An 18632-nucleotide genomic window follows, 5' to 3' on the forward strand; every position below is an offset into this window, starting at 1 on the left:
AAGTGGAGCAAGTACTGCCCATTTATTATACTTATTTATTTATATTTATTATACGCCCATCAAAGAACCCATACCGTAAAACCTCAAATTGAAGCCCAATGGGCTTAATCTCGAAAAGCCCATCTCAAATTAAGGTCCACCTCTTCAGTTTGCAAAATTAGCCTCGAAAAGAAGCACATCTCGGAAAGATGCCCATGGGCTTATTTCAAGATAGCATAGGCTTTTTGAAATAGTACAGCACACTTTACATTAATTTGAAATAAACAAAATAAAAACATGCTTGATTTATATAGTAGTTTAGGTGATTTAATGCCGGTTAATACACTCCATGATACACATTGATATTACAGTGGCCTTATTTATTGTTTGTAGTACTAATTCCCAAAATTTACAGCATTTATTTTTAAATGATTAGGAATCTCCCCTCTTTTACTTTGCAAATGTGGCCTCAAAAAAAGAAGCTCATCTCGAAAAGATTCTGATCCAAACTTCGCAAAAAAAAGCAGCACAGGGCTTTAACTTGAGGATTTACAGTATGCTAGTCCGGTCGTCTTGGTAACCAAGAAAGATGGATCATTGAGACTGGTAATAGATTAAAGAAAACTAAACTCTATCTCTATAAAGGATTTTTTCCCTCTACCTAAGATCGAAGAAGTGTTGGACCTACTGGGAGAAGCTAAGTTTTTCTCAGCCCTAGCTCTCGATAATGGATACCATCAGATCAAACTAGAAGACTCGATAGAGAATTCCGCGTTTAGAGTCCCGTGGGGTCTATATGAGTATTTGCGTATACCACAAGGTCTGAGAAATGCTGCTAGTACTATGCAAAGAGTGATGATCTTTGTATTTTCGGATATGGAATATGGTCAATCTACTGCTATACTGTGACATACTTATATTTTCAGCCGCAGTAGAGGAGTATTTAAAGAGAAAAGAAGGTGCTGAGCCACTTCAGTCAATTTGGACTAAAACTCAAGGGGAAGAAATATAAGTTTCATTCATTTTATTAACCTTTACATCAATTGAAACTTGGCTCTTTTATAAACGAAAAGCTTATAAAATTTTGGACATTATACAGTTAGCGATAATTTTGGATTTGACATATAATCACCAATTACATAAAACACTTGGACAATCAAGAACAATTCTGCGATCAAGAAGTTGCATAGCATAATTTTGATGCTATGATTGTATTTATGTTTTAAAATAAAGCCTCACAAATTCATCTTTTCTGTAATTAAAATACATACTTATTATATAGGCATTTTCCTGGATTATTATTTATTTGTAATTGTCCTGGAATATTTGGTTTTCAAGGAAACTCAGGTTACAAATTGAGGGTCATCCGGGAAGCTCGCTTTGTATAATTAATTAAACAGTTCTTTCTTTTACATTCTTATTTAAGAGTTTTATCAATAGTTTTAGTGAGAGCGAAGATGTAAAAATTTGTAGAGTATGCAGCTGATTGGACCAATAGAGTAAGGTATCAGCAGCAAGAACAAAAGTGGCTAATTCTAGGCTGTTTATAAAGTTGTGTGCTGCTTTGCCAGTAGAAGAAGTCAAGAGAAGGAACGAGGTCGATGATTTGCAGAAAACTTTTGTTCTTTACTGTACATTAAGTCAATTGATTTAACAATTCTTGAAACCAATGAAGTCTAAGAAAGTAACAACATTATTGAATTCAACCCTATTCTAATCACAGACAATTTTCAACCAGGGCCATCTACATCCACAGCTATATCCAATCAAACTCATGCATCAGCTCAGAAGGAGCTTCTAGATGTGGCACGTTTATCCATAAATTATAGAAAGTTAATGGTATTTTCGGGCAGTACCAAGCACGGAAAGGACAAGGATCCCTATCATGTATGGAAAACACAAGCAAAAGCACTGATTGAAGAAGCTGTAATAGAGGTGTCGCAAGCCCAAAAAGCGAAGACTACGGGAGGCACTGCGCTCTCCTACCCTAGAAGTGATCGACGACCTTCGGAGAGAAAATTCATCAGCTACAGCAAAAGAGTATCTCCATGTCTGTGAGGTAAAGTATAGGTCTACACTCACAGGCGAAAAATTATTCCATCAATTCTTTGCCATTGAACAAAAAGTACAGGAGACACCTTCTCACTACCTAACTCGTCTACAGGGAGCCCTGAGACATTTTTTGCAGAAGAGTGGTATTCCTGAAGATAGGATGAATACTGTAATACTATAACAGTTTATTCAAGGAATTATCTATGAGCCACTGCTGCTGGTCGTCCTCCGTTTGAGAGAACTTCAATAAACGCCACCAACCTACCTGACTCTACTAGATAAAGTCAGATGATGGGAGGAAGAAACGTTAAATAAACAACAAAAAGCTAAGGGTCAAAGCCAAAATTCAGTTGCAGCAGGATATACTGTCAGCAACAATGATCTAGCAGAACAAATGAGCAAAATTGAAAAGATGTTAAAACATTCTACATTAGATAACGCTCACATAAATCAACAAAGAAAAGTCAGCCACCTCCAAATAAAGAAAGGGGCATACCATGCAAAGCTCAGATCTTCTGAGGTTTTGTTACAACTGTGGTGAATATGGTCACATGCGGCTCAGTTGTGCAAAAGAAGCAAATGAGACGTTAGTAAATGGAAAACTAATAAGTCACCTTCACCAGCAGGGAAACGCCAAGGGACATCTGAAAAGGGATATTGGATCTCAAGTTACAACAATTAATAATTCTGTATTGGTCTTCACACTAATTTACACCATTTGTCCACACTTTAAGTAGGACAGCCTTCGCTTACAAGGTTGAAAGGCATTCATGTGGGAAAGTTGGAATTTACTAAATTTTTGTATGTGTTTATATTGTGCACTACTTTACTTCGTGTAAGGATTCATTCCTCTGTTATTTCACCCCTTGCGGACGTGTTTATTGTTATAGCATCTTTGTGATTAGGCTAATAGCTGAATAAAGGGAAGGAGTTGATCACCTGCTTTGATCGAGGTAAGATGCACTGGAATATTGAACGGTAGGGACAAGAAAGTCCAAATCGAATAATTTCTGAAACTGATTACTGGTTGTTGGCGTGGAGAATATGTACTGAATGCTACACGACTGACACGTTACCAACGAAATCAGAGCATTGCTATTATTGTTATTATTGCAGGGTTTTAATTTTTGTTTATATTTTGGTTTTGATATTTGACTTTCTGAATGAACGTTTAAAACACAGTCAAAGTTTTATTTCTTGACGTCCATGACCCACGACAATTATGAACAATGAATTGTTATCTGTAGACTCCTCCAGCCTAAGGTTCGCTTCGCACGCAAAACGCACCTCCCCATTGAAAAAATCCTGCCTGCGGGCCTGGTTATAAAACTTTGTAATGTACACAATAATCTAAACAATTCTTTAGCTTAACACATCAGTATGATAGATGGTTTCACTTACCCTTGAATATCCTTCAAGAGTAAAGAATTGCAAGAGGTCCGACTACCCTGATTTTGTATGCATGCAATGGGACAGCTGGCCTCCGGGTCATAGACTTGTTTCTTTAGCTGTCCCTTACCATGTTTCTTGGTGAATAAATAAATGAAACTTTAAAAAGAAGTACTACCACTACTACTATTAAAATTTGAATAGAGTTCGCTTGAAAATTGTCTTTTAAGGACACGCTCCTTCGTGGCAGTACTTTTTGAAATAAGATTACATTCCAACGAAACCATGAGAGTCAGACTTCTTGTAGTTCAATACTCTTTGGTACAACGTAGATTCAAACCAAACTAGGTCCTAGTATTCAGACAACGAGGAAAGGTTTTCGCAATCACAAACAACTATATGATGTTATGACACCCTAGACACTACCGATCAAAACTTATGGTACCCATGAAGTTAAAGATCTTATGTGACATTTGGAGCTTAAAGGATATTTAAATCATCCAGCCACCTGTTTCTTGGTTATCATTTCCCAATGCATCCTTACTAATAGTGACCCAGTACTCAATTAGTAACCCTCTAAAAAAAAAAAAACCAAAGAAACAGTGACCATGGAATTTAATCACAGGTTTTATGGAATTTAGCACTTCTTGTAAAATTTTAATGAAATAAAATTGTAATGTAGTTGTAATTGTCAAATTAGGTATATACTAATTGTAAAACTGTATTGTAAAATACATGGAGCATATTTCATGACCATTTATCCATATTTCCAAGAACCTTTAAAACATGGTTATCAGTGACTTCATTCTTAGTTGGTTCTGAATGCAGCCCATCTAACTGGTCCTCTTCATAAGGCTGATGTTCCAACTCGGTCTCCAACTGACCTTTTACCATTGGTTTACAGTCGGAAAACAGCAGTTGTTGTAAATAGCTCAATCGGTCCTCAGCCTCAAACAATTCCTTTGAGTTCCACTCGTAATATGGAATCTGTTGTGTAATCAATCAATAACAAACAAAAAATCAGTTACAATAAATCAATTAATTACTTTCATCTACAAATATCAAAACTATACATGTTAATACAGTTAGCCGGACATACTGTCCAATCCATTGTGACTCTGTGCAAAGGCTTTGTGATGTGACACCATCAGCTGATATTTTACAGCAGTCTGAGTCCTATCGAAATCATCTGTCGATGTTGCCTTGTCATGTTGCGGTTTCATCAACAAAAAAAAGCATTCTTTCCATAATGAACGTTGGCATTAACATATTAATGGCATTATTGTTGTTTGATGCCAAAGGGTACTTACAAGTGAATAAAGAAATCTAAAAATTCTTAATGTTACAATAGACAGACACACTCAAAATACAGTTTATAACTTTAATCATTGTTCTCTCCTTTTTAGGATGGTATAATGTTCTTGATATTGAGAGGCTAATAATTGGATATAGATATAGCATTCATATTGCATATAGGAAACAAGGCCCAGAAAGAAGCACTGCAAGTTGAGACACTACATATAATTTTCAGTAGTAAATTGGGTTAACTACAATTCACCAAAAACAAATGTACTGTACCTGTATAACCTTGTAGCCAATAATCTCTAGATTGTTTCTCTTGGCAATGGAGCTAGCTTTACAATGATGTGACTTCAAACAAAATTGATTATGGAACAAGTATTCAATAGCAACCCTGTTGAGATATAAAACGTGTCAACCACACAATTAATTAATTAATAATTTCATCATCAGCAGGTATAGTAAAGGCGACACTTTTTTTTATACCTTGTTTAGCAAACCCACCACCTGCCAATAAAGGTGATTTCGTCATGAAAAAATGCTGCCTTGATATCTCGAAAAATAAGATATGTACTGTATATTTTTTCCTAACTATATAAATTTAAAAGATTTTAACCATTCTATTACTACACTGTTTACATTCACTAATAAAATTTTATTTTTATTTTCTCCTCCATCTGAATGTTTTTGGCAAAACTATTTGCTAAATCAGAAAACTATTTTTTTCCCACCCTCCTCTGCGAATCTTTAAAAAAATAAGTTTGCGAAACAAGGTATAAAAAAGTTTTGCCTTAAGTAGTTTAAATCAAAATTATTTACTGCTTGCTGTTTTAGCTGTAAAGCACACTGAGGTTTTTCCGTGCGGAATGCGCTATATAGGAGTGGCATTATTATTACAGGATGAAAGTAAATATGGAATGTATAATGAAAAACATGAAATGTATATACAAATGTATATGAAGCTTGGGAAAAGCTGTTTAAATATATACTGTTTGTGTTGAGTTATTTACTGCAAGTTATCTTTTAACTGAAATTAGAAACAGAAATAAATGTCATCGCCAGTTCAAAATGAGATTACCAAAAATGACCACAAAATGTACATCATGACATATGATATAATCTTAGATATCAAAACATTTTGTAAAACATAAGTTTCTAAAATTAACTTGCCTTTGAGCACCTGGCGGTAATTGCTTTACACTAACACCCCATTTAGAGGAATGAGATGTTCCGATTGCCATGTCCTTGCATTGATTCAGGACACTTCCATAGTCAGCACAGGGTAACACTCTACCATCTGTGTCAAGCACACACTCAAAGTCTAACAAAAAAGCAATTAATGAGATATAAAAGTGTTGAACAAATACAGTGAGGATATGTGACTGTTTCCAATCTGTTTTAAAACTTTCTCATGCATGTAACAGTATATACTTCAATTATTTATTACAATTCATATCTGGAACTCAATGAAAAACAATGCCATTACAATGAATGAGCATTAAGGTTTTGATGTACCATATCTAGTTGTGTGCACCCCAAGGTATATTTCATTTAAGCTAAAAATTTTTATTGTAATTTAATTATCAAATTAATTGGCATCAAATTCACTGGAATGTGCTTTTTTATATTGAATGACTAAGCTGAATAGCAAACAAATTGTAATCTAATTTTTTTTTTTTTATTTTGTGTGTAAACAGGCCCTTAGTCATATAGCACATTCTACTGTGACATTCACTAAGCAGCCATTTCTACATAACCTACAGACAGCACAGAGTAGATGTAATTGCAACAAGCACAAGAATTAATGTGTACTCATCATAATTATTTTGTGTCACATTAGATTATACCATATGTATAAAAAAAATGTGTATGAAAGGAAATTATCATTAAAAATAGAACTTACGTAGGTTGTAATGGTATGGCGTCAGAACATTAGTTCTTAGATATGATGGACCTCCACAAAGTTCTGTTAGAAAATATTTTATCTCCTGTATAGTATGGTGCCTTTGGTTTTCATTTATTACTGAAAGAAAAAAAAAAAATTTTAATCAAACACTTACAGGACTGTACTGTACATTATTGCCAGTATGCTACAAAAACAGGCATAGGCTCGTACAATTTGTAATAATAATAATAATAATAATAATAAAAATAATAATAATAATAGTTGGATTTATATAGCACTTGTATACACCAGAGTCACAAAGCACTCTAAGTCTGGACTAGCTAGTATAGTAACTTTTTTCTCCACTTCGTGTCTGAGCTACCCAGTAAGTAGGTGCCAGCTACACTTGTCCGTCCACAACAGGGGCTGTATGGACCAGTACACCAGAGTAAACCCCTACTCATCTTGAAAAATGTACTGAGTTCTTTAAAGTGCACATGAGACAATTGTGTACACAGGCCTATAATTTATAGTCCTTATCCGAAAAGTCTTGCTCCACCTCCACAACCATAAACAAGTGTACTGTTCGAACCTGCACCGATATTATAGCTGTAGATTGCAGCGCTCCTGCCTTAAACCGCTTGGCCATTCGAATCTAATAGAATGTAGGATAACATACAGTCTTTTTGTATGCAGATTGACCCAAAGGTAATTAAATTACAAGATAACATGAGCAATTTACATTGAAATTTGGAAGGACCTTAAAAACATCTGAAAATGCTTTGGTTGAAAATGAGCCACTTGTATGAATGTCTTCATTGGTTAACTTAATGTAAGTAGGCTGCTGTACTCCTTAGTTTAGTGAATTATGATTGCATCAATTTAAAAAAAAAAATAAAGATATTCAAGATTTTTGTTGAGTAGTCTGTCAACAAGAATATTTTTTTTGCTTCAGTAGGCCTAAAGCAGCAGTCACCAACAAGTGAATCATTCCTATGGTCACACTGTGACCATCAAATTAAATGCTCCCTTTAACCTACTGTACAGCAAATATATCTATTAGAATATTAGCATAAGTACTAGGGAACTTTGGTAGTTGCTACAGAAATTTTGCCTAATTACGGACATACAGAAACAGACGAAAATGCTACGGAAATTTATCATAGGCTTAGACCCATAAATAAATACTGTAGGTAAAAGGTCCAGAAAAAATGAATTTTCCATCAAGATATTTGGTTACATTAGGCATATCATACTTGTCAGATTACTGATAAGTTCTTGTGAATAATAAGAAAAAGTGGCCCGTACATCTTTATCCTGTCCTGTTTTTTTTTTGCAATTCCACAACTGTGAAGTCCTGTACAGTACCTGACATTTTGCACTCAGGACAAATTATTGGGTGCTACAAAAATATTGTATTTACAGTACTATAGATATTTGAAGACTTGGTTACAGAAATGTATGTTACTAACTTGAGCCATCACAGTCTAAAATATTGTACTTACAGGAAGGCATAAATTCTGGGCAATGCTTCTGATGAAACCATGGAATTTCATAATGTGGACACTGCAGTGCCACAGATCTGTTTACACAAAACAGCCTGTGCTGGTTAAGGATTTTCTTCCTTGATGACACTAGAAAAAACATTGAAATATATTATTTTATATAAAAATAAATAATTTTCTTTTTTTAAAGAAATAACTTACAACTGTGTACTAAAAATCTTCATTCAGTTAACAAATGTACGTTAATCTGGAAACTAATGTAGCATTAATTGTTTCGTGTGCAAATGAAAATATTCATTGCAGATTAGCAGTTGTATGTTCTGTTCTCTTGACAAACAACACTATATCAAAAAGGCAGGCTTTAATTAAACAGAAAGTTTTTATTGTGTCTCTGTCTCTCCCTCTCTACTTGTGTACATACAGTCATCACAATGGTAGGCTCTTGTACAGTACGCAAACAGCTTATAGAAAAGGCGCAGCAGTTCAGGACTGACTACGCACGTGTCTGAACTTATCCAAGGTTGCCAGTGTAACATGACACTAATGCTGGGCTTTGTGATGAGCCCAGGATAAACCTGAAGTTTATTATGCAACAAATAACTAAAAATATAAACCATAACCTACCTTTGAGTTGCTTATCAATGTTCATCAGAAATTCAACACTAAATATTTTTCTTATAAGGGGCTCTGGGAAATACCCGCTTAAACTTAGCAAATAGGCAAGATGAAGGAGATGATCAGTTGATACCACATCCAGGAATGGCATGAATCTTTCTGCACAAGAATCAAGGAATGTTGGCACGGAAGCAGGAACATAGTTAAATATGCAGTAAGGTGTCAATATGCTTATTATGTGATTCAAATCAATGCATTCTATGTTGTCAGAGATGACTTCAGCAGCCTTGTCCAAGACATCCCTCTGAAGATACCCAGTTTTACTGACTCGGTTGATGCTCTGAACTGCCATCTTTGGACTCAATCCGACAATACAGTTGCTGTACTGATCCATGGCAGTTACCAGATAGTCAGGGTCAACTCTTGATGACACCAACATATCAATGTACTGGTTCAGATAAATTATGCTTTTTATGTTTAAAATGTTTTCACATGAGTAGCTACCAACCTTCTCATTTAATCTTTTCAAATTTCTCATTACCTCACCACTTAAAGAAGGCTTTTCAGAAAATGTCTTTAAGATTTTCCTAATTTGAAGTATATCACCAGCATGGTACGCAGACCACATGCTTTCAAGTCGCTCTAAAACTTTTACATCCAAGCTGGTGCAGGGTAATTGTGAGAAACAATATGCTACATGTTTTACTCGACTTGTGGAAATGGCATTATCTAAAATCTCCAAAAGTTTTTCCTTCAAAATTTCAAATATTTCATCAGCAGGGGAAATGTCAACATTTTTAAGGCACTCACATATACGAATTAGGTCATATATTGTGAGTTCAGATATAAGATCTTTAACCCTTTCTGTAATCTTTCGTATAAGTGGAGAGTCGTTGTTGTGTCTCATAATACGCAGTCCATTACAGGCACCTTGAATAAACTCAGCAGTTATTTTATCAGTATTTGCAAGAAGCTTTTCTTCTAATTGATGTCTAACATAAGAAGATGAAATTGGTCCCAAGACATCCATTAGGCATATAATCTCTTTTACCTTATTCACCTGCGGAAGTACCTGCATGAACCGTGCTCGTATAGATGAATTCAATTCCTTATGACTAAAACCAAGGTAAGCCATACAAAAGTGAACAGAACTTAGGTCAGTTACAGACACACTTAATAACTTTGGCAGAAGTATGTTCGCACAGTGTTTTAGTATCCTTGTATGACAGTTCCTGATGATCACTAGTGCTTGCAGAATGAACCTAACAGACTCAACAGGTACCTTCTTAGGATCTGTTTCTTCTAAAAGACACCAGGCTCTGTCCAAGACTTCTTTCTCAAAGGTTTTAGTGCAAATTGGCATAACAGCTACTATCAGACGTGCGAAGGACTCAAAGTCTTCAATTTTGTGCAGCTCTTTTTGGAAAATGTCGGCAATCTTTCCCATTGTATGATTCCTGATCTGCTTCCGTTTATGGAACCAAACTGCTACATAAGATAACTGAGTATAGTTGAATGAATGCAGACGATGATGGCACTCCGACTGAACAACATTGGCAAGGCTCAACCCCTGATCTGCACATAATACCAGCAGGCTATTTAATATAGTAATTAACTCAGTATTACTCATTTCCGAGACAAGATTTTCTGCTAAGATGCAAAGATTAACAAAATCCTTATTCTGAACTAGATCATGAGGCTGCTGACCAGTATTCAATTCTATTATCTTACTCAGCTGCAAGAACACTTCAGCAATATGTACAGATCTCATTGAAGATCTCCTTTTTTCAGCAACATTCAAAATATCTTCTAAGGATTCACTAGTGCTGACCTCCTCTATAATTTGATCTGAGTATGAAGCCAACATTCCCCATGGTACAAATCTTCTTGATCCTAGTTTGAAAGTGTTCAATAAAGGCTTTTTAGTAGGCAAACCAAAAGAGGTTAGCTTTTGTTGACTAAATGTTTGGGAGCTTCGTAAGTTTTTTACTGCTAAATGTTTGATTTTCCTATGAATTGTTTGTTGATGTCTTGGATTCCACAGTGCACATCGGTAGCAATAGAAGCTGACTCTCTTACAACACAACATATTTTATCTGTTGTTTTATCTTGTTCCTCTCTGTGAAACAAATATTAGTCTGTGAATGAAATGAATATAGGTATAAGACACATATATTATTATTGTATACAGTAGTTATAACTATACTCTATTTGAATCAAATGCTACATTAATTACAGTAGATTTGCTATTCATAAGGTCTCGAAGACTGCCTCATAAGTAGGTCATTATTCTGTGAAAAAAAAACAGAGAGCTTAAAGTACTGTGCAACCTCCCATGTTTTTAAATGCAACATTGTATTGTACATGAAATGGCTGGTGAGGATCTTATCTTCAATGCAATTTAATTTAACTATGCAGTACTGTAGTTTGTCTTCTTTTGATGAAAAAAAAAATAAGACAAATTATTTAAAGGACCAAATTTTTGAGTATTTTCATAAATTTTGCAAGAGTACAAAACATACGCTTTTACTTAGAGGATGAGAGGGGTTGGAATCTAAGGATGTATTATTTTATGATAAAGACAGTGATGATCTCAACATGGAGGTATCCTCCATGATCTCAAAATGACAAAAATCATCATTTACTTTAATATTGTGTACAGACAGGGGAAGGAGTGGTCACCGAAAAGTGTTTAGTACTCTTATGAAATCTTGTGAAAATGATGAAAATAATGGATGACCATTCCATGGCTATTGAAGTTACTGCAAAATAGGAGTGTCTGCCAATTTCGAGGGTTTGCATACGCAAAAACTCAAGAATCATAGTTATTAAAACATTTAATCAACCCTGGACTTTTTGGCAAAGGGCGCAGACACTCCAAAAATTAAGTAACTATATACATAGGCCTACATGTCATTTGTTGACTAGCAAACCTTATTCTTCTTATATATTTATTCAACTTTCTTTATATTGTAGAGTGTTGCCCTTCCAGCTAGACTGGTATTAAGTGACTCTCTATAATAAAATAACATTAAAATTAATAAGAAAAAAAAAACAACATACAAGAAATATCATACAAAAATTAACAATCACAGAATTAGGCCTATGATAGCCTATCGGATAGGCCTAAAAATATATTTAATAGAATTCATTTCTGTATAGAAACAGTAATTACAATTAGTTTATACAAATCTTAACAAAAAGGATATGTTGTAGGTCAGGCCTAGTAGGGGCCTACTGTAACTAGGCAAGGCCAGCTAAGTCCAAACAAGCACTAGGCTAGCTGGGCCTAGCTAGGCTAGGTTAGGCCTAGACCTAGGGCCTAGGCCTTAGACTTCAGAGCGGCTAGCCTAACGCCTGGCTCTACTCTTTCTCTAGCTTAGTTAGGGCCATAATACTTGATATAAAATGTTTACCTTATTAAAATGATCAGAGCGCATAATATATTACATTTGATTCAAATATAATCTAAATTCAAAATGCAATCCCACCTTGTAAGTAAGTACATGCTTTAATGGTCATTCGTCCTCAGCAGCTGCTGAGCCGCTGAGCAGAAAAGTGGAACGTCCCTACCACAAGGCATGGTAGATTCTAAAATGGCAGCTTCCATGAAAAAATTGGCAGGGTGTACCAATATTAAATCCAATAGGTTACATATCAATATGGGTATTTTCAATGTTATCACAAATATGAAGTATTGAACATGTAAAATATTTTTTAGGTATATTTATTAGGAAATTATATTGCCATATTGATACCTCTAGAAGTGCGACGTGTTAAAATTGTACACTTTTTCAACAAGTTGATTGTATGTGCTGTTGGGCAATATTTTCAAGTTGTTATTGCATTTTTACATGCGCTGTGCTAATCTGGGGATGACGAGAGGGGAAAGTACGTGTAGATAGGCCTAGGTAGGTTAAATTGAATCGAATCTCTAAAACTATCTTTTTTTTTAAGCATCCTCGTTTATGTATAAATATACTAAATCCTAATGAAACCAGATAAATATGTCACTTAGCCGAGCGAGGTGGTATACAGCCTGCCTACCCTAGCTAGGCCGAGTATTATCTAGTAGGCTAGCCTGCCCTAGCTAGGCTAGGCCTAGTAGTAGTACTTTCTAGGGCCTAATGAATGGCTTATCTTAGGCTTAAGGCCAGCCTATTTAGGGGCGTAAGCCGAGACTAGATAGGCTTAGAATTTAGATAGAGTAGAGAGAGGGCTAATGACAAACTGACTATTTTGGTAGCGAGAGGGAGAAAACTTGGGGCGTATCTAGAGACTAGGCCTAGTTAGGAGAGTCTTTAAATATTTTGGTAGAGTAGAGAGAGGGAGACAACTTGGTGTATCTAGGCTAGGAGAGTCTTGAAATTGGGGGACTGAACTTGTTCGCGGCCGAACCCTTGATGATGATGAAGGTAATTTGATGTGATATTTAACTGCTTCAGCATGATTCTTTTTTAGGGGTGGGCAAAACTGGGAGGTACGAGTATTTTTTTTTTTTTTTTGAGTGGTGCACCGGATACGCCATCACACGTATTGTAAGGTAGCTTTGTATTATTACAAGACTAAATATGCCCTGTCTTCCCGTGTTGATTGATTTGCAGGCTGCATATACCGTGAGTAAAATTGCCAACAAATCAAGGTTTAATGATTGGTTGCAAAATGTCTTCTAAAATCAAGTTATAGCATACACCTTTCACTCCCACTATAATCGCACACAAAGCAAATAATACCACTAAAACATTTATTGATATTTAACATAATTTTCTGTTCTTTTTTTGCAGTTACAAACACGGATTGAATTTGATCAGATGTCATTTACCAAGATGGCCTCGCTATTTAGTCGTCAGTATGGCCAAATGTTGAAAGGACATGTCATGAATAACGTATCAGCTTGTGTTGCAAATATTTCACTGATGAACCAAATAAACTACAAGAAAATTTTACTCTGTCACCCAGTGTCATGCCATACAGATAGCTTGTCATATAAGCAGTCGGAGTCTAGGTATTCAGCAACGAAATTTCATAAACCATTGACAACCAATGAAGCAGTTCTTCTAAAAGAAATAGAATCTAATGGCGATATTGATTCGTTGTTTGCTCTTCTAAGAACCAAACGCTCATGGTTGACAACAGCACACATTGGAGCTGCAATGATAAATCTGTTAGGCCAGCAAAAGTTGATTGTTGATGAGCATGTGGATCAAACACGAAACTATGTCAGATTACATCCAGAATTTAATGGACTCTGTATCTTAGCAGAAAATAAAGTACGAGACATGGATAATAGTACACTTGTTAATACCCTCTATGCACTGCTGAAATTTATGTCTGATCGGCCACACTCGCTGGTGACAGAAATGATCTGTGAAGTGGATAGACGACTTAGTACATTTACGATTAATGAGCTTGCTATCTTTGCAGCTTGTTCACAAGATACTCTTGACCCAAAAAGTGTCTTACTTGGTAAAGTTACGGAATGCTTCCACATATTTATACAAGAAGAACCAATGGATGTAAGGGATGCTGCTACAATTTTGCGTGCTACTGTTGGAGTAACGTCGTACAAATTTCGCAAACAAATTTATAAACGACTTTTAAACTTGTTTGTTGAACACCAGAATGAAATCTCTACTAATGATTTGCGAAAAATCCTACAAAGTATCTCGATATCTGGTGAAAGACCGAAACAGTTATTACAAGAATGCTGTTCGCTACTGCAGCTGCGTTTAAAGTCATTATCTATCTGGGAATTGTCAACGATTTATCATAGTTTAGACGGGTTCTATGATGAAAACCTTCAAAATGATATTGTTGAACAGATGGAAAATAAACTCCCTGCTTGCAAGAATGCTTCAGAACTTATCAATGTCATAACAGTGTTAGCACCAACTGCTTCCCCACAGTTGAAGTTCCAACTCGAAGAGTTAGCAAATGCTGCCCTTCCTAAGGCATCAATTTTTGATCTTGGAAATTTGTGTGTTGCTCTGCGACTGATGGGCTTCCGTGTCCCTAGCCATCTAATTTCCAGTATTGCTGATAAATTTGAAAAGAATTCTGATCATGTTCAATTCACAACTTTACTGAAAGTTGTTGAGTTCTTCCAGAATACACGCCTTCCCCTTGATGACCCCTTTTTCAAATTTCTAGAGATCAAAGTATTGAGTTTCTACCAAACAGCCATTTCACCCCTGCGAATGTTAGGAATCACTTACCTCCTCTCTTTACTGCCAATCAAAAATCTGGATCCTGACATCATTACCAGGCTTGACAAGATGATTCACCAGTACAATGTGGCCTCTATTAACCAGTTGTTTTTAGCTCTTACTCGAATCAGTAAAAAACTGGATAAAAGTATTAATGATAATATTGGTATCAGCAACCTCTTACAAAAATCAAACATGCAAGCAGTTGAGAAGATCAGTGATGTCACAAGTGTGGTTTATCTTAACAACATGATTCACCACATGCTGGATGAAGGTTATAACAGTAATAGTCTGCTAATTTCCACAGTCATGGAACATTATTCAAAATGTCTTCATAGGCTTACACCTCAGCTGGCAGTGGAATGTTCAAGAAGTGTCATCAAGACTCGATTCCTTCAAATTAAACTTCTGGATGCTATTGCTGATATCACATCAAAGAGCATGTTCAAAGTGTCACCAAGAGAGGTTCTATCACTTCTTTCTCCATATTGCATTTTAAACTATCGCCCACAGAACACACCAGACTTTTTTAATATCTGTTTGAGAAGATTCATCCCATTTATGGATCATGTACCTTCAATATTCCTCTTGGATATAGCATACTTGCTGTCTTTGGTGGAGATATTTCCTGAGGATTTGCTGAAGAAACTATTCAATCTGCAAGTACTCATCAAACTTGAAGAAGAAGTTGAAGGTGATTTAACACCATTTTCAATGGAAACTTAATTTTTTTGTACATTTTCCAGATTCTTGAATCATGATGCTAAATAATTACTCAGTATTTCTTTGTTGTTTTTTCTTTGAATTGTAGCAAGACCAAAAAGAATTATGTATCGTCAGCGTCTCATGCAGTTAAATAGAGCATTAGTGATAGAATGCAGCCATCTTCAGGTCCCATGGTTTCATGAAGACTACTGTTTAGAGATACTTAAAGCAAGTAAGTACTGTAATATAAAATCAATCAGATTCAATAACAAAATCATAAAACTTTCAGTACGCCATGTGTAAACTTATGGTTTTTGAGGTAAAACCACTGGTTGGTTGGATGGTTGTTTGTGAGATATTTAAAAAAAAGGTTAAGTTCTACAAAGTCTACTGATATAGTCTTAACAGTTATAAAACTCAACCAGGATCATAATATATAACCTTAATATGTCTATTGTATAAGTCACAAATGGTCAACTTCTTGTGATTTTTTTAGGAAGAATGCATTTTCCAAAGGTGTTGAAATCACTGCAGAGCTGTCTAAGTGTAATTCTTGGAGGCCCACAATTTTTCCGTTCATTCGTTCTTTCACCATATTTTTATGAAATTGGTAAGTTAAAGTAAAGAAAATTTAAGTCTTAATCCTAAATAAATTAAATCCTCTATGTCTGCATGAACCCCTTTGGAAGCTGGTGCGAATAACCCATAAATGCATAAAAGCGAGTATTGTGTCCTGGTTATTATTACAATACCATATTTGGAAAAATACAAATTTGTGTTTTTCAATGCAGATTTTGAATGCATACTTGATGGCAGTGGGAATCCATTGCCTTGTGCAGACTATGGCAGTGTGTTAAACAGGTCTGGACAAGTCACCAGTAATGTGTTGTCAGACTTGATGCAGTGGGGTACACAAACTAAACAACTTCCAGAGGGTGCCCAAAGGTATGTACAATCAAAGACATTTCATCTGTGATTTAAATTAGTGATGTGCAGCCCATATACTGTAGGAGGTGGTACAGGTTTTTAAGAACAGGAATAGCAGTCTTTTCAGACTTAGTGTATGAAGCATTAGACCTATATAAAGTTTGAATACAATTTTGTCTAATTTGTGTGATTTACACAAGTTAGACACTGTACTGTACCAAATTATTGATTGAAAAACTTCATCGGTTTTCATTAGGTATTTGATTTGAATTTCCTTACATAAAACCAAAATCACTTACTTTTTTTAACATAAATATTTTCGCTGACTTCTAGTCAGCATTGTCAGTGCTAATACTGAAAACAGAAGACATCATCAAAACATATCAGTACGAATAATGAATACGTTGTCAGTCCACATACTGAATACATCGACTGAAGAAAGTAGTAAACAACCCAGCTATATTCATACTGAAGATGCTGACTAGTAGTCAACAGAATTGTTTACGTTTAAAAAAGTCCACACACCAAGCGCCCTCAGCATTATTATTATTATGATGTGTTGGGCTTTAGCCTATGTCATCTCTAGTCATGCCCCTGGCTTATACACATCTAGATGTGTATAAGAGACAGGTTTCACGCTATTGCGATCGTCAGGCAACTGATATATATATATATATATATATATATATACACAAGGAATACCTAAAAATCCATTGAAATTCATTTAAATGTCAGTATATAAACTCTAAAACATTTTGATACAATGATATGCTTATAAATACCATAATGTTATCACAAATATATTTGCTCAAAAGTATCATAATCACTATTTTTCAGAATTGCAATTGATTTTCTATCAAAATCTCAGTTCTGTCTTAACTCTCGTCACCCAACTAGTATGGTTGCTGTCAAGAAGCGCCACCTTGAGTCTATGGGCTACAAGTATATACAGGTAGGGGATATTAGTAGAACAGTGGTAGATTCAAGAGTTGGGGAACCACCTGGCCTGGCCCTCCCTGCCCCCAAAATTATCCAATATTATTTTTTAAATGGAGAAAAAATGAAAATAGTATTCAAATTTTAAGTGTAAGAGTGCCATTTCCAGCCATCTAGAGGTGCTATAATCTTAATTTTTCCAAGGTATGGCTGAGGTGGTACAGTATAGGCCCTCTATCTGTTAAAGTCCCTCCTTGTGACCCCTCTATTTCGAATTCCTGGATTCGCCACTGTAGAATGGGATTGTTTCTACTTTTTTTATTATGCAAATTTTGTAAATTTTATATTGATATATTTTTTGTCACAAATGATTAGGTGAGTTGAAAAGGTTAATTAACGAGTCATCCGTAATACGCTTGCTGGTATTTGTGTAACCTTTCAACCTTGGGAGACGCTATGATTGTTTCACTGATCAACATTGCAGTGTTAAAGTTGTTTGTTAACAAAGCTGTGTCACAATACTTTGAAAACGTTAAATAATGTTCAAAACTTGTTCATATTTATAATAATTACTTAGTGTCAAATTTTCTTACTTTTTATTTTAGATTCCCCATTATGTTTGGGACTCACTGACATTGTCTGAACATGATGATGAGGTGAGTTATCTACGAGACTTGATCTTCAACAAGGATTCAACCTTGAGCCCAGTAGCACAGAGACATTCACAACTGGTCGAACGTGACCAACATGGCAGTGTTTCCAAAGGCAGTGTAGAAGAAGAAGCTGTAATCATAAAACTCTTGCATTTACTTGATAGAGTGAGTTAGTGGATGCTAGTGGACAATTCATTTCCATTCTACGTGTTGGTTTCTACCAATACATTTGATTCTTAATAATAATAATAAAAATATGTAGTTGCTATCGCATTCAATAATCTTATTCAAATCATGTGTGTGGTGCAATGGTGAATGTTTGTCTTCTAAGAAAAGATCAGGGGTCCAAATCTAAAGCTGGCCATTTGTGTGTGTTCTTGGCAAGGCATTTTATCCACATTCTCAGGGAGAATAAAATGACTTGGTTAAAGTGCCACTGCACTGACTATCAGTTGCAACACTAAAATACTCAACCCCCCAC

General features: G+C 35.4%; 2 protein-coding genes across 6 annotated transcripts; one reads left to right on the forward strand and one right to left on the reverse strand.

The window, feature by feature from the left end:
- Nucleotides 1-1214: 1214 nt before the first annotated feature.
- On the reverse strand, nt 1215-12286 carry LOC117103502 (FAST kinase domain-containing protein 1, mitochondrial-like). 2 transcript variants are annotated; one of them, XM_033244056.1, is made up of 7 exons: nt 12141-12286; nt 8734-10843; nt 8110-8238; nt 6623-6742; nt 5890-6040; nt 4999-5113; nt 1215-4407 (listed from the first exon to the last, which is right to left on the reverse strand). In XM_033244056.1, the coding sequence occupies exons 2-7, from the start codon at nt 10811-10813 to the stop codon at nt 4168-4170; spliced, it is 2835 nt and encodes a 944-aa protein (XP_033099947.1). In that variant the 5' UTR covers nt 10814-10843; nt 12141-12286; the 3' UTR covers nt 1215-4167. The 2 variants fall into 2 exon arrangements, with proteins under 2 accessions (XP_033099947.1, XP_033099948.1); XM_033244057.1 differs by lacking the exon at nt 12141-12286 and adding an exon at nt 10961-11007.
- A 180-nt stretch (nt 12287-12466) lies between these two features.
- On the forward strand, nt 12467-18404 carry LOC117103501 (FAST kinase domain-containing protein 1, mitochondrial-like). Of its 4 annotated transcripts, none has more exons than XM_033244054.1 (7): nt 12467-12615; nt 13509-15624; nt 15742-15867; nt 16132-16245; nt 16427-16580; nt 17400-17514; nt 18104-18404. In XM_033244054.1, exons 2-7 carry the CDS (start codon nt 13536-13538, stop codon nt 18323-18325), a joined length of 2820 nt encoding a protein of 939 aa, XP_033099945.1. In that variant the 5' UTR covers nt 12467-12615; nt 13509-13535; the 3' UTR covers nt 18326-18404. The 4 variants fall into 4 exon arrangements, with proteins under 4 accessions (XP_033099945.1, XP_033099946.1, XP_033099944.1 ...); XM_033244055.1 differs by having other exon boundaries at nt 12556-12635; XM_033244053.1 differs by lacking the exon at nt 12467-12615 and adding an exon at nt 13033-13139.
- Nucleotides 18405-18632: the final 228 nt, after the last annotated feature.

The sequence above is a fragment of the Anneissia japonica genome, unplaced genomic scaffold (genome assembly GCF_011630105.1).
Source record: "Anneissia japonica isolate Jap-2015-1 unplaced genomic scaffold, ASM1163010v1 scaffold288005_len623695_cov211, whole genome shotgun sequence".
Taxonomy (NCBI): domain Eukaryota; kingdom Metazoa; phylum Echinodermata; class Crinoidea; order Comatulida; family Comatulidae; genus Anneissia; species Anneissia japonica.

Bases quoted from the DNA above. Each gene is read 5' to 3' on its own strand.
- LOC117103502 (XM_033244056.1), bottom strand. From the start codon at position 10,813: ATGTTGTGTTGTAAGAGAGTCAGCTTCTATTGCTACCGATGTGCACTG. The intron at 8,239-8,733 runs GTAGGTTATGGT...TGTTTTTTCTAG, and splicing joins CATTGATAAGCAACTCAAAG to TGTCATCAAGGAAGAAAATC. The intron at 6,743-8,109 runs GTAAGTACAATA...TTTTTCTTTCAG, and splicing joins CCCAGAATTTATGCCTTCCT to TAATAAATGAAAACCAAAGG.
- LOC117103501 (XM_033244051.1), top strand. From the start codon at position 13,296: ATGCCCTGTCTTCCCGTGTTGATTGATTTGCAGGCTGCATATACC. The intron at 16,581-17,399 runs GTATGTACAATC...ACTATTTTTCAG, and splicing joins CTTCCAGAGGGTGCCCAAAG to AATTGCAATTGATTTTCTAT. The intron at 17,515-18,103 runs GTAGGGGATATT...TTTTTATTTTAG, and splicing joins TGGGCTACAAGTATATACAG to ATTCCCCATTATGTTTGGGA.